Source organism: Hetaerina americana, unplaced genomic scaffold (assembly GCF_022747635.1).
Source record: "Hetaerina americana unplaced genomic scaffold, ioHetAmer1.1.p SCAF_8, whole genome shotgun sequence".
NCBI classification, from domain to species: Eukaryota; Metazoa; Arthropoda; class Insecta; order Odonata; family Calopterygidae; genus Hetaerina; species Hetaerina americana.
Genome location: NW_027287427.1, coordinates 29,197,029 through 29,220,521, shown reverse-complemented (window position 1 = coordinate 29,220,521; position 23,493 = coordinate 29,197,029). Strand labels below are relative to the sequence as shown.

The 23,493-nt window shown below is 40.2% G+C and overlaps 2 protein-coding genes across 4 annotated transcripts in view; one reads left to right on the top strand and one right to left on the bottom strand.

The window, feature by feature from the left end:
- LOC139697996 (serine-rich adhesin for platelets) overlaps positions 1 to 7,521 on the bottom strand; it is a 32,268-nt gene extending 24,747 nt beyond the window's left edge. Inside the window, exon 1 of the mRNA XM_071596849.1 lies at positions 7,347 to 7,521. Coding sequence (XP_071452950.1) covers positions 7,347 to 7,422 — 76 coding nt within the window. The 5' untranslated portion in view covers positions 7,423 to 7,521. The remainder of the gene's footprint in view (positions 1 to 7,346) is intronic.
- LOC139697997 (putative protein FAM10A4) overlaps positions 1 to 23,493 on the top strand; it is a 73,763-nt gene that overhangs the window by 35,272 nt on the left and 14,998 nt on the right. The gene's annotated exons all lie outside the window — the stretch shown is intronic.

Genomic DNA, 23,493 nt, shown 5'->3' with positions numbered 1-23,493 from the left:
CCTTCCTCATTCTGTTGCTGTTCTCTTTAACGCATTTCGGATTGAAATTAATCTCGCCCAGTCTTCTGGGAATTCCCTTCTCATAAGTACATGGGAGTAGCAGAAAACACTGCTTTCGATTTTTTATTTTCTTTCGAATAATTGAGGCTTTGGTGTTAGTCAGTGTAACTGATTTGTTTACTTCAATCGCTCGTGGTTTCTTTTGCAGTTTCCTCCGACCCTATGCTGTCAAAAAGTGGCGTAAATTTTGGCATATCATTCCTTGATTTTTATACATTTGGTTCTTAAATGGAAACCCTTGATGTCAGGCCATATCATATTCTGTTGCATTTCAAAGGCGGTTCACTACTACAGGTGTGGTGTTGCCGAAGAGTTTTAGTCGAATAAAAAAACTTGGAATTAGGCGTTATTCGTAATTGGTACGCCAATAACTTTCCGTGCGGATACTTAATGTTTACATCAAAATTCATATTTTAGTAGTGAATGTTTTGAGTGATTTTCTATTGTGTAAGTTATTTCAAGGCGACACAATTGGGAGAGGGATATATAGTACATGCATTAAATCCACGATAGAAGTAGGATCATGTCTGTTCGAACCCTGATGGATTAAATATCCTCTTATTGTATTATAATTTGCCGTAGCATATTTTATCCTCATCATATTCCAGCTTTTTTTGCTATATTGTGATTGTTTATTGCATTATTTCCTGGGAAATTATTCCAATTGAATAAATCGACTGAGTCGCTTGTTAATTTAATATACTAATATTGACATTCATTAACATTGTATTTACATACTTAGTAATGCGGATAGTCATTACTCACTAGTATTGAAATAAAGAGACAGAAAACTCATGAGAGTAAAATAAATTGAAGGAATGAAAATGAATGAGTTAATAGTCGTTATTTACAATCGACGGTATTTGGTACATAAAGGTTCATTGCTTGTTGTAGCGGATGATTAATGACGTACTTTTACCGCCTGTTGCTTATATTCACAGCGTTCAGATGAGTGGGAGCAATAGCACGCTTCATAAAGCATTCTGAAAGTGAAATTGAGGGAAGAGGAATAGGGTTGGAATGCTGCTACTATTTTTAAAAGATTGGGTGGGGGAAGGAAAACTAGCTGCATGCCTCCGCTGAACATCGAATTTCGGTGACTGGGTCGCTTGGTTAGGCTTGCCGAGGGCATCATTCGTCCTCTAGGCCGTCGCATTTCTGTTTGAATTTCAGATTAATTAAATTCCTTGGCAATTTTACAATATGTAAAGGTGAAAATTGATCTTTGTATTTGGCAGCGTGGCAGTCTCTCCTGGAAAGCTTATTAGGTCGACTCTAATGTATATTTATGGTAAGATATGTGTAATTAGTTTATTCATTGTAATTTTATTTTAAACTGAAAGTTTATTCGTTGAATTTTACTTGAGGCAGGGAAGTGGGCTGCACTATTAATTTTTAATGAACTAGTGGAAAATATCGCTCATTTTAATATCTTTCTCGCCCTATTCCATCGCAATATTCGTTGTACATATTCGTGGCATGTGTGAAACGAATCCGAGTATTTTTTTCTCTTTATAAATTGCAAGGAAGTAAAATTTACGCGATAACCCAGCGGCCTTCATTCTTCGATCGCGCCTTTCTCTTTTAATTTCGGACTCGCCTTTGAGCCGAAGGCCGAACCCTCCCTCGCCCGACTGGCGAGCCTATTCCTCCGATGGCTCGAGTGTAACAGATCTAAAGTTATAAATGTCTCGTGCAAGTGCTGGCGTTAGGTTCGTTATTTAAAAGATATCTTACCACAAGGATTATTTCATCAATGGAATAAGGTCGTACTTATTGAGTGTTACATAGCAGTGTGTCCAAATGGATTAGATTATCCCAAGTTGACTCCTCGTTCCATTTTGATAATAGCAAACTAGAGTCCGGGCATCACATCTAATCAAAGATCAAATGAAATATCTTGTTTCAGCTTGTTTCTTTGTGAACAAATGTTATCATACTAAGTTCCACTTTCGGAATAACCCGAAGTTTAGATTATAAAAAGATGAATAGCAAAAAGCGTTTAATTTTCAATTCATCTTGTCTGAAAGATACGTAATACTTCATAATGACTTGATTAATTTGATCCGTCAAGTTATCCCGGGAAGTGCTCATTTTATTCCTTCTATCCATGAGAGCCAAAACGTTTCGTAGTCCCTGTTAAATCGTCGATAGGCAGCAGAGCTGATACAAGCCGTACTTTCTTTGGTTGGGTGTGTCTTTTGAGCTAATCTCACTCATGCAATTAGATTCTTTGACGAGAGACATGATTTTATCCTCTAGCATTCCATCCAATTGTGCATGAAGTACATATAAAGCTTTTGGGAAACATTCCAATAAATTACCCGTCAATAATGTGTTGGCAATAGATTTGGGAAGGACTGCCAAAACATGTCTCAGATTAATAAAAGTATCGAAGTTTTTTGCCCATGAATATTTGCACATATCTTTGCGGTCCTCTCATTTTGACAGTTGACATGTTTATTAGACTTCCTTCTTTGTCGAGTCGAGAGTTCAGAAAAATGAAAAATTACGTACGGAATGTGGACATTGTCGTAGGTCGGCGGATAGCCTCGTATTGCCTCCGTCTCCGTTTCATTGGTAGTGAAAGTTGTCCATGCCATTAATAATTCCCCTAGAAGTGTTTACAGGAACTGTCCATCATCCCCAGTTTCCCCGCTTTTTTCATATTTTCGGGTGGTTAAGTGCGATTTTATTAGGTAACGCTGGTATACAGGAGTAATCATTCGTATACTAGTATATACTAGGAATATACTAGTATATTCCTTCCTCGCAATCATAACTAATCTATACAACCCCTTAGGAGGTACTCGGGGTTTTTCTTTCCCCAAGTATTTTATTAATTTCCCTCAAGAATAATCCGTAATATAATTATCTGTGGTAGACAAATTTAATATTTCACTAATGACAGCTGTTAAATGTGTACCTCATTATAATTCATAGATGACCTTAAATTTAGCAATTTTATTATATTGTTAGGTATCTTTCTTTTGAATTAAATAGAACGACGAATGATATTTTGTGAGGGTAAATAACATTCATTTTTGTCAATGTATATAACTTATAAATTAATCACGTTTGGGTACAAATTTGATCGTCCAATTACAGTCAGGCTTCTCACAATGTTCCCAGCTTATTGGAGAGATAAAATTTATAAATGTAATTAAACATTTAATTTAATTCGTGTTTGGTGGCACATAAAAAGTTCATTCGTCCATTTAGCCTAGCAAATCAAGCTGCCTTTCTGTGATAACTGGCAATTCTATCATTACGAATGGCAATTAATGCAATCCCTTACTTCAATGTTTTGTAATGGTTATTTTTGATTTGTCGTTGTAGGGTGTCTGCTCGAGTGTAGAAGGATATGAATATCATTTTTAGAAACGTTGAAATTTGCACGCGGAAATATTATCGCCGTTGTTAATCCTTGGGGAAATTTGCCTGTCCCCCTAACTACGGTCGTCACGTGTACTCTTCAACTTGTTAATTCTCCATATCTAATCCTTAGTTGATTAATATTAACGAGATCCTGTACGAAAGATCCTCTGCGAATGTGAGATATTCTCCTTAGGCCCTTTTAAATTGGCATATATTCATTTTAAAAAGAGAAAAATGGTCATCATGATGGTTTAGTTAGTCATTGCCGTAAACATTTCGAGTCGTTGGACGTATTAATTTCTTGTTTCTGCTTATGATGACCAGTTCTATTTTATGTTTATTTTCATACAAGCGGGCTAATATGCTCAGTATTTCTTAAGTAATTTTCCCGGTCCTCCTCATAAACGCACCCCGGAATATGACCGGAATCTCTCTTACCTCGACCGATAATTCCCCTCTTCTACATGCCACCACTATGACATTAAGTACTTGCAGTATGGGTTTTCCTTCCGCGTGGGTTACAATCAAGTGATTTTTTTTTCCTTTCGCGTGCAAAGATGGAGGGTACGTTACACACGGTGGCAAGTATTTTTGGATGAACTGGGGCGATCCCCTTTAACATCCCCTCCCTGCCTAAGCCTCTGGTATTTTATTTTTTCTGATTTTTTCGTTTCTGTAGGTAGGTTTTCGTGTAGTAGGTAATATGTAAACTATGTGCTTAAATAATCATGCGTTGAAATGTCATAAATTATCGCAGTACTTTATGATTACTAAACTGTCAAAAACTAAAACATGCTAAGTATCTCCGAAAAATGAATACGACATTCCATGAATAGAAGCGTGATGATGATGTGGTCTTACCATGTAAAGAGCGAGTCAAAATATTTCACGGCATAATGTAAATGGATCTCGTAAAAAATAAATGGAATTGTTTGATGAGCTTTATAATCGCAGGGTTGTAAAAGTAAAGCTCTTTGTTTTTTATGACTTGTATGCCGCATTTTTATTTAGTGATCTTATCGAGTAATAGAGAGAGGTAGTAGAAAAGAAAATCAAGTTATAGAGAAGAAGTAGAAAAATGAAATGCCACATTTAAACGTCAGATGGTTGCATACTTTAAAGATGGTGCTCATTAAGGTTTAGTAGCCCAAAAGAAGTTTTCTCAATAAATACGAGGGTCTTCGTTAAGTTTAAACGTACTCTAATTGATTAGTTCACGTAATTTAACTTTCTTCATACAATTGATTGCAGTATTATCTCCTCGCTAAAAATGTTTGTGATTGCTCTGAAATATGAAAGTAAAATCCTCGAGACAATTAATTGTAGTGGTTAAAAGCATAGTATTTGTCCACTGACTGCGGTTATACAAAATTTTTATTTTTGGAATGGCGTATGCTTAGTTAGGGTATTTTATTTCATGGTGCCCATCCTTACCGCTGTGTATTAGTTTTTCTCAAATACTACTCTCAGGAAAGTAAAGTAAAAAAATAACCTATCGATCGTGCCTAGCCTAGCGCTGCCAGTTGTTAGTTTTACCAATGCCAGAAAAAAAAATATTCTCCTAATAATAATGCTGACCATAGGCTAAGTGAGAAGCGTTAACACTTAGTTTTCCATAAATCTGTGAACTCCACTCAACGGCCCTTGTATTTCTTCGCAGGATTTGATCGACTTTCTTTTTGTTTGTTTTCCCATCCAACCTCTCGACGCAGTCACTTGACCTGACAAACACTGCTGTCATCGGCCCTCTCCAAAATCACCTTGGAGGATGCGGTAACGATGTCCAGACCCCAGAATATTTCTCTGACCTACCTTCACGTCGTGGTAGCGAGAGTCGCGCTCTAGTTTTCCAAGATTATTCGGGTCTCCCACCGGGTCCACGTTCGTAGGTTTGCCGACGTTTCGATGGCCGAGTCGTCCATCGTCTTCAGGGCATGGACCCGGTGGGAGACCCGAATAATCTTGGAAAACATTATTCGCCGGGAAAGTACCAGATCAGTCGCGCTCTAGGCTTGCTTGTTAAATAATTGGCATTATTGGCACGTAACATGATAAACTTATCCTGTTTTGGGTTTAAAAAAGTAGACGTCTCTAGTGTGTGATTTTAATAGTAATCGGAATATCTCATTAAATATGTAAAAAGCAGTTTCGGCCGTAATTAACGTTCGAATTTGAGAAAATGTTATTAAATTAATCAGCTGTTAATAATGAATTGTGGTTTGTAACGGATTAATTATAAGCAGGTTATTGGTTTATTTTAGTGGAAGGCGGTATTCGATTGTTTTGTAGGTATCGTTAATATTAGTTATCCTCGCAGTACGAGTCGGAATTACATCATTACTGTATTATGTAAACAGGAATAGCAGTGACACTTTCTGGAGTAGTCATATTTATGTCAGTTCTTCATAGTAAACTTAGTAAAAGGACAATCAAATACATGTTTTCTTCCACAGCTGGCACTACTAGCTCAATATAGTCATTACTCGTTAAATCTCCTGTTGAAAGCTTAAGAATTTTCAGCCCTCAAACGCGAGTCATATTTAGATCCAGTATATCATGATCAAAATTAGGTACTGGGAAAACACTTGTCTTCATATTAGTCCAAGGAATGAGTTACCGTCCACGATTGCGTTAGTGAAAGCTTGTCTCGGACTCGGGTAAAGGACTCGGACCGAAATATATAGTAACCTCGTGTTCTTTTTTTAAATTGGATTTTGTAAGGATATAATATTTTCCGGCGCCGGAAACCGTTTTCAAACAACATTCAACTGTCACGTAGCCCAAAAGACTGTTACGTCAAAGTGTGGCTCCCGATTCCCCACCGTTTCTGGCCGTTTCATTGAGGAGGGTGATGATAGTTGTCATCTGGAGTGAAAGAATCGCTCTGCGGCTCTGGAGAGGCCGTGTAGGCTGAGACCCAGTTCTAAATATATCAGCCGAGTACAGACTTTCCGAGGCGTTATGGGCCGAAGCCCGCCATTATATTCTAATCCGACCAATTTCAATAGTTTTAAACTACCGGTGGCATTGTGCTCTTGTTTCTCTCCCATTTACCACTCATTTTTTACCGAGCTTAAACCTTCACATTTCCTCCACACCGGGGAGCACACAGATTTCCGAGGGCACAAAATCGAACCTCCTCTTTTTCGGATATTCTTCAATTCCCGGCACACTTGTCGCGCCGGCACCGAAATTTCCTTTCCCACGAGAAAAAATTCTAATTTTGTTGGATTAGACCTAAAGAGCGGGCCCGAGTATAAATCGCCCTCGGTCCCGTACGCTTTTCTTAGACGGGATGTGGCTTAATTCCGTCTCGATTCTTGGCATGAGACCCCGGCGCGTAGGCCGCCAACTCCGAATCCGATATGCTCCTCTTTCCGACCCCCCACCCCACACTGGAGGCCACGAGGGAAATTTCCTTCCCTGCCAGGGGATCGAGCGAAGCACTCCCCCGAAGCAAGCCAGTGAGGCCCCTCCCGTCGTGTACCCTGGGGGTACAGCACGGGGTCGAGGTCAAAGCGGAGCAGGTGAACGGAGGGGTCGGTTGATAGGAGGAGAAAAATATACTTGTTTCCGTAAAAGTTTCCGCGTAAAGACTTAGTGGATACGATGTCCATTGCGTTCCTCCGCGTCGCCGATGTGGGCAACTGGAAGCCAGTGCGGCCCTCCCGGGTCCCCGGCTTCTCTTCGGCGGGTTAGTTCGCACGCGCACCAGTCACTCGGAGGGTCTCTCACCCACTCGTCTTCGCGGTCCTCGACGGTGTCAAGACGGGGCTAAGAGTCAGGGGAGGGCTCGGAACTCCAGGGAGGTCGTGGTCACCGCATTCCCCTCCGCCAGTCACTCGGTCGCGTCGTGTGCGGGGATCGGGGGGGTGTGGGATGGGGGCGGAGTGGGGTAGGCCGCCTACCTTGGAGGAGAAGGATGGCGGCGGTGGCTATGCCGCTGGCCCAGATGAGCCTAGACGGCCTTGCCGGTAGCACCATCGCCGGTGGGGTCGCTCGGTCGTTGGTCGAGGAGGAGGAAAGGATCCCTCACTTCAATCGCTGGCGGCGATAGGAGACACAGTCGACTGCCGTCGTAACGTCGTTCCCATCCTCACCTTCCCCTCACCCAGCGCCTCCCCCTCTTTTCTCCCCCTTTTGCTTCCCCCCTAAACCCCCCCTTTTCACTCTTACTCTGCACCCCTTTCTCGTTCCAGCTCCCCCTCTCTCATTCCGTCTTTTTCTAACCCCCCCTTCGCTTCCTTCCACCCGGTATCCGTGACGACACAAGCGCCAGGGATTTACATCACTCGGTAGAGGCGCTCCATCTCTCCTCTCCCTACCCGACTGCCGCTCTTCCCCGGTGGAGGAGAGCGGCGGTGGTCGCGTGATCTTCTCCGCTGATGTGCCGGCCCCCACCGGGACGAGGCGAAGGGGCGGGCGCAACAGAACCAGGGGCCGTCTCTAGGCCCGGACTCGCCCATATGGCAGGGAAGCGAACATCTCCTCCGGACGTCGGTCCTAATGCCGTGGCTAACGGTTTGGTTTTGATTGCTTCGAGAGACTTTTTTTTGTGCAAATGGTACGCTAAATTCCGGCATGGATAGAGGAGTAAGAGGAGATGTATCCCCCTTCTTTGCGATCCACTATTAATGTTTCGTGAATATTAGCAGCAGTCTCTCGGGTTAAGGTAGTTTCTTGATGGACCCAGGCACTGCATATAAAAATCGACTCGTTCTTTAGCTCTGTATACTTTCTTCCTCACTTAATTCAATGCTAAATTGCCTATCATTTCCCTCTTGCCTCCTCACTTCCGAGGATTCTCCTCTCTATTACCATCTTCAGATGCCATTAGGCTCTCAGTGCCTCCTGGAATGTGTTATCATAAGCCGTGGGATATTTAGTGGAGCAAACCCCTTAAGTGTAGATTTCGTAATAATTGAAAACACATAACACTCAATGTAAGGAAAACTCGTGAAATCAAAATGGCTCAGAACATTCGTATTTCAGGTAAAAGCAGCCAACGAATCTATTTAGGTGAGCTAAAGAATCGTGGTTTTTTTCGTATAAAATAACGCATTGGTAATTGTTTACATAGCTGCATAGGCTGAATATAGGTAAATTCAATTGCTGCAGTAAGATATAATTGGTTTTATTTCTTTTATATATGTTTTATTATTATTTTTGTATTGACCAGTTCATTCTACGCTGTAGCATTAATATGAATTCAATGAATTTTGTATTTGTCTTGTTTCTCGAAAACTTCCGTCATTGACGTTCTCCTTGAGTTTCTCCACATCCATATTGTTTTTCTCAGACAGTCTTTGATGAATTAATCGTCGAAACCTTGGACATAAAAGTTAAGCAAAGAAAAGGAGGTACTTTTTTGTTGCGTTTTTGAGCCCGTAGAATTAAGGTTTTGTTTCAAAAGAGGCGCTGATTGACGTTTATCCGGCAGAGGTTGAAGGAACTGATTTAGGAGGAGAGGAAAACAAAAGAAGTGTGAGAACCGTGGAGGAGGGAAGGACATTTGTCATTTAGACACGAGGAAGAGGGATTAAGCCTTTCGGGTGTAAGCGAAATGTATGGTAAATATTTATTGAAGGAGAATGGTAAATAATATAGGAAAGATCAGGCCGAGTAGGAAACTATGTGCCCATAAAAGGAGTGAGTATCCGAAAGTTGAATAATCTCTTAAGTGAAATATTCTCTGAGAGATGCTAATCATCCTTGATTGTTAGTCATTAATCAATTTTCTCTTTGTTTTCTAATTAGATGCACCACGTCTACTGTTCTTTGACGGGTTGATCCCATAATCTTAAAAAGCACGATTTAAGAATGGTTTTGGAGAATGTATTAAATAGAATTTTGGATTGCAATGTTAGTGCATTTTCCTTCTTAATTGACGATATCCGGTCGTAAGCATTTTAAATAAATGAAAGATTTGGTGTTCGAGTTAAGCACATTTCAATCGAAGTCTGGGAATACTTCTCCGACAAAACCCTTAACAGCGTTTTTTATGCGATCTCTATTGTATGCCCTCCATGATAGTTTTGAGATGAAAACTGTAATATTGCTCGCCAGTAAATAAATGTTTAGAATTATAATTTCTATGGAGAAGAAAATCAGGCTGCTAATTATGCCTCACTGACTCATCTATCTATTCAAGCGAGGAAACTGTTGAACCAATTATCCGCGCGGTAAATGTGACGTTTTGGTAATCCTTTCTTTGAAAGCCTCGAGTCATAAATAACGCTCTATCGCGGTGGAATAATCGCTGTCCGCTCCAAATCTTCGAGGAGCTCGTCCCGCGAAACGAGAATGAAGGTTCTTAATTTAAAGCCTGTCTCCCGCGTCCTGCACGGAGGGGTACGTACGATATTGGCTCCTTCTCACAGAAAATTTCTAACCCTCGTTAATAGGAAATGCCTTTGGACAAACTCACCTCATATTTTTGTCGTGAGAACTGGGAACTGCTGCGTGAATCTTGGTTTTTGTTCGTATTTCGTGATTGATAAATGGTGAATATATTTTTTCCAAAATATACTAGGTGATGATAGGTCGTAAATATTTGCCTTCCGATCATTTAGATCTCTAGACTAGCAGTAATTGCTTGGATGTGTATTCATTAACGATGCCGGAAAAATAACTGTTCGTGGATTTTGCCATCATCCCGCCAGCGTTAGCGGAAAATTTCATCGTCATATTAGGATGGCATTACGTAAAAATTCGTAATCGTTTTTACCAAATATTCATTTAAAGGCTCTGGCGCTTCTTCATTTCATTGTCGCTTCAGTTTCGAAATGTTTTACGCATTATATCACTTTGAAAATCAAATATTTATAACTAGAATATTTATTACTTCCTACATGAAATGTATGCGATTAATACTAACATTAATTAACGAATTTTTTCGGTAATTCATGAGCCATACAAATACTTAGTCGCACCTTCACCTACAGTATATATCAGTAAGCCCAGAGTTAAATGAGTACACCTAATATATATATATATATATATATATATATATATATATATATATATATATATATATATATATATATATATATATATGTATATATATTTATTTATATATTTATGTTAGTAATCTACCGGTAAAGGTAGGTTTTTCTATTTACTCGAAAAAAATATGATGGTGTCATTTTCGCAATGGTTCTTGATTGCAACGGTATTTTGAATCTTTAAAGCATTAATTAAAAGTTGTAGTTGTAGAAACATTTAATTTAATTCAAGGTTTCTGTGCTGATAAAACTGAAAAAAAAGCTTTAAAGATGTAGGCAATAATATTTCAAATGCCCAATTGATCCTTTAATTCAAAACTTAGAAAAGCGTAAGTGTATTTTATAGGGCACGAAATGTATTTTTGCATTCTCCCTCTTGTTTCTTGTATTTTGAAGCTTATTTCTAGGGAAAAGCAACTTCTAATTTTATATATGCCGTGTAAACAGTGGCATAGATAAGGCCGCAACAGAACATACTGGGAACCATCCGGTAGTTTTTATTGTAAAAACTTTTTGCGATGAGAGTTATAAATGGATCTGGTCCAGTTTAGATTTTCATATCAGAGCATAAGAGTAGTAATCAGTAGTATTCAAAATCATAAACATTTAAGTTTTAAGAGTCTCAATTTTGGGTTAATTATAATTTCCTTTTAGTCGTGAATTTGAAACCAGCAAGTAATTTTGGGAATCATTCCCCAAAAATATAGTGACGTGTGAAAGTTGATTTTAGATGAGGTTAGCGTTTCCCTCGTACTATGTGAAATGAACACGATATGTTAGGTGAGCATCCTTCCCAAATATTAATTTTGGAATGCAGTCTGTTATTGGCAATAGTCTACCAGGTTCGGGTAGGTTTTCGGTGGGCCCTGGCTTCTAGAGCCACACTGAGTATAGAGGCATCCATGCTTTAAGGTAAGTTTTCGACGGACCTATTTGCCACTCTCTACAGCGTATGAAATCCTGGCTAACAAGGAACAAATAGTTATAAGGCCCACTCTAAAATTGTATCGACTCGTTATTTAACTCTGAATACTTTCCACCTCCATTTACTCCATCCAAAATTCCCATTCTTGTCCTCTCTCCACCTCGCTCTCCCAACATTTTCACATCTATTACCTTCTTCATCATCCTGCTGCCTCTCACTATTTTCTACATCCCCTTGTCCTACCTCCGATTATCTCCCAGCATTGCCCTCCTCCCTCTCCATTATACCAATAGAACTTTGTTTGGCTTCCTTTGCTTCCATTTTATTCTACTCCACACGTATTTCACAAGCCTCCATCGTCCTCAAGCCCACCGACTGAATTTCCGCACTTTTACGTTACTATTTTTCATTTAAAATTTTTTCTAGTCTTTTCTTTATGTTCACATATACTAAAGGTTCCTCTCCTAAATTCACGCCTCTGTAAAAACTCCTTAATCAAAACGTAATTCTTTTAATGGTCGGTTAAGGAGTCTTATGTCACCATGTAGCTGTTAACCTGACGCTATACCCATGTTTTTTCACGCATTATCTAGTACGTGAGTGAGTCGGAGAAAGTATTAAATATTTCCGCACGTGTACATGACTAGTGCGTAGGATAATGTGGCGTGTTGAGAGGCCTTGATTAAGCGAATGATTTGGTAATCAACTGAATCAAATTCTCCGTTCTTTCCTGCCGTATGCTTTGTTATCACAAAGTCCATTGTTTTCAGAGCCAGTGTATTTCCCGGTTTCGCATGTTTGTTATTCTAATTGTTGGCAACGTATTCGTCAGCCGCTTAAACCGCGCCAACAGGGAAAGGTTGCGAAAAAAAATTTCTTTGAGTGAAATTAAATCGGACCAGGACCCCGTGGCATTCCTCAGGGCGGGCCAGTTTGATTTCTATCGGATGCCACGTCGCCGTATTTATAGTGTGTCGAAAGTCGGCGAAACCTCTCAACCCCTGGAGGTTGCGCCCTGCCCCCATCACCCACACCTAGCAGCATTAGAACGATCTAGGAAAGCGTTGAACTTGTGGAAAATAGGGTCCCTTTTAGCCCGAAGTGTCAACGTATTCCATTTTTCTCTTTGTCTGTGGTACCTGTGAGTTGAAGGAAATGAATTCGGAGCTTTTTTCGCAGCTTATTTCAAATCCGCACGTATGCCTTCGTAACTAGTTAAGTGGTGCTTGAACGTCTTGTCCACCGAATCCTTCAAACCCCCCCAGAGGGCCTCGTGGCAACGGTTTAATAGGAGTTCATATTAATATGTCATGAATGACACACTATTTACTAAAGATCTCTCATTTGCTAATACGAAAAAAGGGAAAGCGTGAAAATTATATTTTTATACATTAAGTCAAAAAAATGAATCAATACATTTACAGAATGCCATTCAGGCTAAAGCAAAGGTTGTGTAGCGAGTAGTTAGGTCACCACCCATTCATTAGGTCACCACCCATTCATTAATAAAGATGAGCCTATGCATAAGTATATAGTATAAATATTGGCAATAAATCATTATAAATAAATATTTTCACCCCGTATACTTACAAATATGTATGCCTATGCACGCCATTCATAAATGGCCTTGTTCGAGGAAAGTTTTGAAATGTCGAGTGCAATTGAAAAAGTTCGCGGAATGGAATCGAAATAAACGGCTAACGTAGGTGAAACTTTTTTATTTTTCGGTGTAGTCTCCCTGTAATGCGTATGGTCCAGCGATATGCCAATGTCTTGATCCCATCTCAGAAATTAGATTCCTTCAGATCTGCGAAATATCTATCTACTTCGGGTGTTAGTTCTTTGTTCGAATAGAATCTCCGTCCGCCGACGAAAATTTTGAGCTTGGGGAAGAGATGGAAATCTGATGGAGCCAAGTCAGACGGATGTGGCCACAATTCGTATTTTAGTTTACTTATTTTTGAAATGGCAGCGACACTTGTGTGTGGGCGTGCATTAATTTGATGAAAGATTACTTTCTTCCACGCCAAACCTGGCTTTTTTTATGTAATTTTTGTTACATTTGGTCCAGGAGGTTAGCGTATTAATGTATAGTGGTTATTTGACCAATGGGAAGATAATATATCAGTAGAATCCCTTTCGCATCCCAGAAAATTGAGGCCATCACCTTTCCGGCTGACTATATTATCTTTGCTTTCTTTGGTGGTGATGAATCGAAATGCTTCCACTGCTTTGCCTGTTGTTTTGTCTCTAAAGTACAGTATTGGACCCAGGTTTCATCCGTGGTCACATACCAGCGCAGAAAATCTTGCTGTTGCTCATTAAACGGTTCAAACATTGTTCGGAAATTTCTATTCTGATGCGTTTGTGATCATTCGTCAAGAGTCGTGGCACCCATCGAGCAGATAATTTTCTCATGTCCAATTCCACTGTTAAAATGTGATAGGCTCGTTCAGATGGCATCCCTACGGCTTCAGCGATTTCTAGAACTTTCAGTCGGCGATCCTCCATGACCATTTTATGGTACATCTTGGCAGACCACTACGCGGATCATCATCTAAGCTGCCCCGACCAACCTTGAACTCGTTTGTACACTTGGTTGAATGTCAAGGAGTAGTGTCCCCCAGGGTGCTCTGAAAGTCATCATGAATTTCCTTTGCTTTCATTGCTTTCTTTACGAAGTATTCAATCACTGCTCGAATCTCAATTTTTTCCATCCTCACAAATCACCAGACGGGAACAATAACATAGAGGCGTTGGCACCACAGATCTCTTCCCAGGGCACAGACACATAACGTGTTTACTCATAAAGGATTACCTATTACTACACGGGAAACTGGTTTTGCTACCGCTGACATTGGTGGTGATTCCGAGAACCTTTTAACCTACCGTCCTAGTAGGAAGTGGAAAGTGGTTATTAGCAATGGCTATTCTGTGAACGGATTAGGGGGAATAGGGAACTGCAAGGAGACAGAATTTTATAAATTATACAAAGAGAGGAAGATGATACAAATAGACCAAGGAACAGGTTTGGATAGACACAAGGATGGCTTTTGAGGGTCCTGCCACTCAGCGAAACACCACATTGTGAAGATTCCCTGGATAAAATTCATAGGACTACTAATGTAAATTTACGATGAATAATATTTAAATGCAAATATTCCCCACTAATGTTTGAAATTTAATTAATAATCTTCAAATAGATCTGTAATTGCGGTGGTGGTAGTAGTACATATTATTTGGGTGCGCCGACTACTAAGGTCATTTAGCGCCTCTCAAAACGCAGTAAGGATATAAGCAAGGATATAAGTGTATTTATCAACATTCAAATAATGGTAAAACCAAGAGGTGAATTGGGTTTTTAATCATTCTTATATTACCAGAGGAGTAGGAAACCTGGGTTCATAAAAGCAATTGCTCGGCTGGGAACATCTAAATATCGCCCAGTATATAAACTAGGTCTCCCTCGATGTTTAGCCTGCCGCGCGCCGCCCGATATTTTTCGAATTCCGTCCGAAGTTTTCTGAAAGATCTGCGGGGAGTAAAAATCTTTAAGAGTAGCGGGGTCTTCGAAGTTTCTAGGTGAGTAGCACTCGGGGCCTCCTGAGCAGCTGAATCAGCCTCATCGTTCTCGGCAATTCCCATGCGCCCTGAGACCATAAAAAAAGATACTTAAACATCCTCACGACTGAGTTTGAGGAGGGACGAATGTATTTCTTGGGTGATAAGATAGAATGGGGAAAAACCGGGAATATGTTGCAGGGCAGTCATTGAGTCAGTACCAATTAGAAAGGAACGTTTTCTGCATTTGATGACCTCGAGAGCCGTCTTGATAGCCAGGAGCTTCATTGTGCTGACACTGCATTTCAAACTGAACTTTGTCTTAATCCTTCCAAGAGATTATGATGTCGCGGCGATGGCACAGTCTCAATCCGAATTCGACCCGTCCCGTCCGTGTGGACGTCTATGAAGTCCGAATGCAAATTCAAGGTTTCCCTGAATCGCACCTTGTACTAGACTACGACAGTCAAAATCAATTTTTAGGGCGTAGTAAATAGTCTTCGGCAGTGTAGCTGTTGAATCTTCCAAGGGCGATGATCTCGGTATAATCGGGATATGAGTACATCCGGAAACGGGATACCAGAGTCCTCGATAAAATGATGAAAACTATTACTAAAGAGCTTCGTCACTCTTGTCCGGTCAGTTAAAAATATATACAAAATACAGTTCATGATTTGACCTGTTAAGAAATGTAGTTCAAGGATTACGCTATGTTAAAGTATCTTTGAGGTGCTGATCCCTACTTATCCCATTGTCACTCATCCTATAATACGTAATTTTGTGCGGTTTGTGATCTAGCATTCATTGAGGTCAAAAATCCGAGTGGGTGTGGTTTTGCTTTTAGTAAATGGTTTATGGCTTCGTCAAGGTTTTTAAAATAATTCTATACTGTCTTTGTATACAGGGTTCGTCCGGAAAATAAGTGTACTGAGCTCAGGAAAAAAAATTTATTGCACTTTTACATATCTTAAGCTAATATTCCTCAAAATAGGACCCTTGTGAGTCGATACACTTGTTCCAGCGGCGTTCCCATTCCTGGAACGCTCCCGCGAAGGCATCATCGGGAACCTCTCGAAGACTCGTCGTCGACCTCTTCTCTGCCCTCCACGAACATCTTGTGCCACCGAAAGATCATGTTTCTGGACATGGCTGACTCCCCGTAAGCCTGGTTAATCATACCGACAGTTTCGGCAGACGATTTCCCAAGCTTTACCGCAAATTTGATGGAATAACGCTGCTCCAAAAACTTCGGCATCGCGTTCCGTGACGTGGGTCGAGCGTGGAGGTTCGCGTTAACAGAGCTCCTCACTACACCACAGCTCAGAGCCGACTGCCTTTTTCAGCGTCGCTTGCCAACATACCCCCCTCCAATCGCAGCCCGTCAGAGCGGTGCTGGGCGCGCCTGGAGCGGCGCGCCCAGCCCAGGAGTCAGTACACTTATTTTCCGGACGAACCCTGTATGTGTGATTTGTCAAATTTTTTAAAAGTTTTAAGTATTCTCATTCTTATAGTCCTGTGGGAACACAGTCGGATCTGAAGTGTTTTTATCCAGTTGTGCGACACACTTCTCGCATTTGGAAGTAACGCAAATAGTAAATGTTTCGCTTAAAAGGATTAGAACAAAAGGGCCGATCATGGGGACTTAGTTCATCACTCTAGTTCTGGGGTGTGCTTTTGAGAATTGAAAAGAAATATTTTCCTTTCGAATAATAAAATTGGAGAAATGTAAAGATCAGATTTACGCGGATAACGCTCTAATTTGAAATAAGTGTTCATGCTGAAACCCCGATATGAATCGCGGCAAATAAAAGAAAGTCACACCCCACGTGCAGCATCCACTTTTCTTGAATGATGTTAGTTTTTGTCTCGATTAAGCAATTTAACGTAGTTTTATTGAAAAAACCGGATGTCTTTCTTTTTCCCACATGTTTTGTGTCGAGAGCCTGGAATTACTTAGAGATTAATGTAGCTTTCGCATGTTGCAATTGCACATACTTTCTGTTATCTCTGCAAATACCTCACTTCTCTCACGCTCCGCATGTGTACATTTTAGGAACAATTGTTTTGCCAAGGTGTCCTCTTTTCCCTCCACTTCCACCCCTGCCGGCCATTTTAAGAACCATTATTTTGCCAGAATTCCTTCACCTCTCTCCACTTACGGATTCTATTACACAGTCCGACACTCTCTCACATAATGCTGTTTTATTTGCATTCAGAGGATTTTCTTATTTCAGTCCTAAAGGCTTTCCAAAAGATCCGTGGTAACTGAAGCTATTTCTATTTGTCTCCTTAACAAACTTTTTGCAATAAACGTAATCCAGGGGCACTTTTGTTATGTCTTCATGTATTACATGTTATTTTATATGATTTTTTTTCATTCTTATGTGTGTGTGTGTGTGTGTATATATATATATATACTACTATATATATCAACAACAGATGTACCAATTTAACGAAAAAAAACAGAACTCAAATCGGAACGATGGGAGCGCCACACGGTGGTTATTCCGGGAACTTTTTGATCAAGGTAGTATATATATGTGTGTGTGTATATATATATATATATATATATATATATATATATATATATATATATATATATATATATATATATATATATATACACATACATAATAAGGAAATATATATATATTTTCGTCCAGTTCAAGGTAGTAATTATTCACCTAGCTACCGGGTATTGTGAGTTGATAATTTTTTCCTCTGTACTACAGAGCAATGACTTTGACTTGCAATCACGGTTTCCTTCCCCCTACGGTGAACTAACATCCGTAAACATGAATCACCTGGTATTTTTGTGTAATCTTCTCAGGCCCCGTTTGTCTAGCGTCTAAATGAACAGCGGCGCACGAGACAAGCCGCAAGGTAAATTAAGTATTATATAAGATTATTACCAGAGCCGAAAATGTCCCCAGCGAAGATTGGCCGTAGTATTGTAATTCGCCTATCAAAATTTAAATTTTAAACTCTTTTGAATTTTTTTTTTTTTTTAAGTATTCGAGTAAAAGAGATTGTCCGAAAATGAGTGTTTGAGATGTTCAGAGCATAGTTTTTCATAGTACCTTGAGGTTGACGTAGTCATTCTCTGAGATTGTGCAGGTATAGTTCTCTGTTGGTGCCTTGGTGCCATTTGAAAGAAGAGTACGATTTTTCAAATGTTTTTTTGAGTAATTTCTTAATAATAACAATGCGTTCCACATGTAAAAGTTATCATGTTGAGAGAATTTTTAAATGTGATAAGGTGGAATACTTCTTAATCGTGGGGCCAGAAATACTTAAAATAGTTATTGAACTGGGAGTTCGTACATGGTAAAATATACTTATGTCAGATAAGATTTTGCATTCAAATCGTTAAGGAATTTCAACCTAAATGCGATCAAGAGTCAAATGGGCATCTGTAGTCGCGCCCATGCCAGTGCTATTGTCCCACTGCGATGGCGCGATTTTTTTAGGCATGATGCATCTTTGGCAGTATTTGATACCATGGAAATAGCTTAGCCTTGGACGGTATTTAAAGGTATCGTTGAACTGGTGGGGCATAGCGTGTGAAAAGTGCGTCATCTTTGCTTTTCGATATGTTAAAGTAATCAAAATTGAATTGGAATCAAGAGCTAGGATTTGACTTGTCACCATTTTAGTTGCATTTTTCGCCAGCACTACACTGGCTCCATTAGTCCAGTTTGTCGCTTAAAGTAATTATTCACTCATTAATCTAATCATGATGGAGTATAGGAAGTTACAGTGTGTTGCATGCACCTTTTACTGTGAGGGAAGTAATCTTAATTAGCGTTAGACTCTTGGTTCCGTATAAGAATTCATTACGAAGATTTGGATGGTGTGGTGGTTAATGGACTGGCTTCCCACACGGAAGGCCCGGTCCGAATTCTGGAGATTTGCATAATATTTTCAGTTGTATCCCAATCCCTACTTGAGTCGCTTTGTGGAGAGCTTTTTAAGTTAGTATGCCGTCCGTCGGATGAAAGGTTTAACTGCGTACCCCTTGGTGCCTTTCGTTAAGAGTAGGCTTATACCGACGCCGGGTTTCTCTCCCCACTTCCTCCATTCCCATCCATCCCTAATGATGCAAATGACCCCCGTTGTCGGTCGCCTCCCCTAAAAACTGCAACTATAAGAATGGACTACTGCCATAATAAAATAAAATCATCAATAGTTTACTTTTCATCGATCGTCATTAATACATAAACTAAGGTGACTCATTGACTCGTACAGTTATGACCGAATCCCCTTAATGGAATCTTAATAATAAAATAGTAGGAATCAATATTTTCTCTTCGGTTCCCCGTTCACTGTACATATCAGTCCGCTGCGACGGATCCGGCACCGGACAAGGTCGTTCGGAAACTCAGCGAATCAAGCGAGACGGGAGTAAAGCGATCCCGAACTCGAAACCTTGATTAAATGCACCCCCTCCTCTGTTTCCCTTAACGTCGTTAAAGGGGGAAAGAGGGTGACTGATGAGGTCGGGAGAGTTGGCCAAGAAGTCCAGGGCCTCGCGGTCTTTATTAAACTTCTTGGTTGAGGAGCAGTTGGATTTCATTACATCTCGGCCGACCCCTCGGCGTCGCTGGCCGGTGCCCGGTGTCGGCGTCCACCCGCCCTCCTCGGGTGACTGTCGTCGTCTTTGACGACGCAGGCCGCGACTTGGTTAAGCACGCAGCGCCGACACGGTTCCTCTAATTCGGTTGGCGTGAGGGGGCGGTGTGCAAGTTGTCTAGCTTGAACTTGGACCTGCGTCATATTTTCATGAATGCTCATAAGAGCATGAGCTTCATCTCCATTTACTGGTTCCTTTTGGGATTACTGGTTCTCATCTGGGTTATTATCAGTGCGTCAAGCAAGCGGGAAATAGATAAAAAACGAAAGTATACCTGGAATTCCTAAGGGGCCGGATATAACTGGTGATTTGCCGGGATGTTGCCAACTAATCAGGAATTGGGGATTGGGCCTTCCACTAGTAAACCAATTTCTTGAGTGTCCCACGTCCTCACCGAAGTTGAAATCTCCTACCTATCTCTCATTACTTCGTATTAATTATATCAAAAGTACAGAAGATTATCCACGAGTTTTCCTTTTATTGAGTGAGGTGACTTAAAAATTCTCCCTATTGGGATTACGTGCTTTGTCCTAGGCTCACCGTGTATACAAGGAGCCCTCCGTGATGCTGGCTGATATGCGGAATCGCCAATTTTTATGTAATTGATAGCTGCGCCGCGAGTGGTCGTTGAGTTACCTGTATGAATATTCATTTAATTGGCACAATTACGATTTGCGATTATCGGGCGAATTTCCGTTTTATTTGCAAATTTAGGTGCGAATGGAGTTAAGTACGCAAAAATGGTACCGTGCGCCTTAAATTTTGTCCAGATTTTAGTATGTGTTAGACGAGCGAGACGAAAAAGTACGTGAATTATTGTGGTGTCTGTTTTTACTGGCACGACATCTTCAGGAAAGGCAAGCTGATTCAGTGACTCTTGTATGACGCGCGCCCATTATTTTACGCTGTGGTTTAGGGATGAAATTGTAAAGCACACGATTAAATATGGTTTTGTAATTTACACTTTTATGGAAGGCTGGACACAATCCAAAAATCGAAAAAACTGATACCAAGCACTCGGAGAATTTTGGAGGACCATTCTGCTAGAAGCTGCATCTTGGAAAACGATTAGTCTTTCAAGATCTGTGATCATTTTACTCAGTCCTGAAGCGCTTCAGTTTCGTTAAGGCGGAGAAGGGACCATACATCAGCGTGTGTCCCTGTAGGTGTAGTCTTTTTTTCTTTCCGCGGCTAATATATCTCTAGCATGTTTATTGCCGGCATAATTGTCCTTTGTGTTATGATTTGAAGTTGACATTGAGATAGTATTGCATTCTTTGGCTTCCTAAGCTGCCTACTAAGCAGGGTGGGTGGAATACTCCGAGACTATTCCATAAACCGTCATTTTGAATCCTATTTTGACAGAGGTTATTTCCAAACTTTAAAAAGTATTCAGGTTACTTAAAGTCCATAGGATTCGTGTCCGAGTTCAAGATTTCGTTAGTGAAGTCTTAAAAAAATTGTATCATTCCATTGATGATTTTTATGACTGCAAAATATATCGATTCCATAGTTTCTTTTTAGAGATACGATAGAGTACCATGCATGCATATGCATTCATAAGAACCAACAACTCCGCAATTAACTGTAGCGATATCTTTGAGTGATGGGGATAATGATAGTGGTCAGTTTACTGCAGGAGTACCGAATTTCCCTTAGAGGTAATTAATAAATCCTAAGTAAAAGTATATTAATAAAGGGTTTAACTTGTCATTGTTCACATACGAATAGCCTCCGGACGCAACAATTCTTTTGTTTTCCTTGTTTGTATTCAGTTATTCTTATGTCTTGAATTGGAGTCATCCTGGTGGACAGTTTTTGAGAAAAGTCTTGTCGTGTGGTAGGATTTCCAACTAGCGTTTCCGTGTGACATTTCGCCGAGGTTCTTGCCTTGAGGGAAGCTGCGACTCCGTAGGCTTAGGGTTTGATCACAGCACCTGTCTTGCTTGCTCCCCTTCTCTTGCTCGCTGTGGAGGAGTTGAAAGAAACTTAGTCAGACGAGGGTGTTGTCGTTGGAAGCTAGGTGGGAGAAACGAGACTTGGCGTCTACGCATACTTTAATGCTAAGTTTCCGTGTATTGTTTCCTGCAGGCGGGCTGAAGTACTTACGAAAAGTCTCGCTGTTTCGCGTAACGATTTATCGCTGTTCACTTTCACCATTCAACATTAACCTTATAATTTGTGGTGTTATCGTAAGCATTCAGATGAGTTACTCGCATCAATTTTTTGTTCCAGCGTTGAAAGGCCTTAATCGTCGAAGTACAATCGTGAATTGTATGCGTCACTTGTCCTCGCTGATAGCCAGTGTTTTTATGGAAATGTTCCGCCGACCTTGTAAAAAGCCTATCGAGGTTTCGTGAAATTTTACTGCCCTTAAAACATTTTGGAAACCTGATTTTACGTGATAATATAAACTATGGCAAAGGCACTACTATCTACGCAGCAGTTATAACCTTTTACTTTGTTACTCTAATTGTGGGTCTGGCTTGGAAATGCATTGTGTATTTTTATCTTAGCCGCGCCAGATGATATCGCCATCTCATTGAATGCACAGGTGCATGACACCGTGGGCAAGCTGTCTGCCCATGAATTCACCGCCTCGGTAGTCAGTGTACACCATTTGCTCGTAATATGGAGCCAAAAGTATGATACTGAGCAACGGTTCTATGTTTCATTATTGTAATGCCTGCTCGTGCTTTTATTTTTAGGCAATTGAACGGTAACTATAATATTACCATCGGTAATGTCCAATCTTAATGGCTACCCGAGGACGGTCAGAGCGAACAGTACGGATACTGTGATGTTAAACTCCCTTTAACAACAATGTAACGTTCCACGTGAATGAAGGGTCTCTAGAAAATGTTTTTGCTTGCCGTAAAGTAAGAGGTAAACCAAACTTCAGGTTAATTATTGTGGAAGGGGCGAAATGGCACGACCCAATAATATTAACAACGGTATTGATCGATGTATAAATAGCATATACCTAGTCGGCTATTAGATCTGTGCCATACAGTGAAATGAATAAGTTGAATCAGTGACAATGTCATGCGAGGAAATCGTTCGAAAATTGTTGTTCTTATCCTTGTTTTCTTTATTCATTTACGATGTCTTTCGCAATAGAGGTGCCAGACATCACTTCCATTCATTGTCAGATTACCTCGGCCATAGAAGTGAATTGATGATGATGGCCACATCTGGACTTAAAATGTCCCTAGGCAATTTTTTTTGTATTCTTTATCACTCTATCCCAAGTACGCTATCGGATCGATTTATTTTTCCTGTATTGTTTTCTAATTATGTATTGGATTGGTTGCCGAATTAGATTGCGTTCAGTGTAGAGGAGCTAAATTTGTAAAAAAAATTATGATAAACTGAGTATCGTCTCAAAATTATTTGAGAAACTAGGTTCCGAATGACTCATGCAGTGAAGGTTTAAAACTCTTGCAGACATTGGAAGGAGGTCTAGTTAGCGATTGTGATGAAAATATATTATTAGCCCCATCTTACTACGGTTTGGAGAGATCATGTAAATAAAATTAGAGAGATTAAGTGTATGGCAGATGTATTTTTAATTTATTTAAGATGTGTGTTTTCCCAACGAGCGATAAGAAATCAGAATAACATTCGACCGCGCTAGGGGGTAAGTATTTTTATAATTTCATTCTTATTTCCCTAGTTTTTTTCTAATCTGGGTTTAGTTTTGTACTTCTAGATACCTACACTTCCTCTCGTATGCATAGAGAAGTGTATATAACTTAGATACTGTAGTGCATGTACCCTTAGTTATCGTGATCTCCCTTATGATAATTGTTTAACAGAAATATATTATAACTGAAGCATTGAGAAAAACTTAATTTTTGAAGTCGCTTGCCTGGTGTGAAATCACCCCTTGCCACACCCCTTAGTGATGGCTTACAGGGTACCATGTAGAA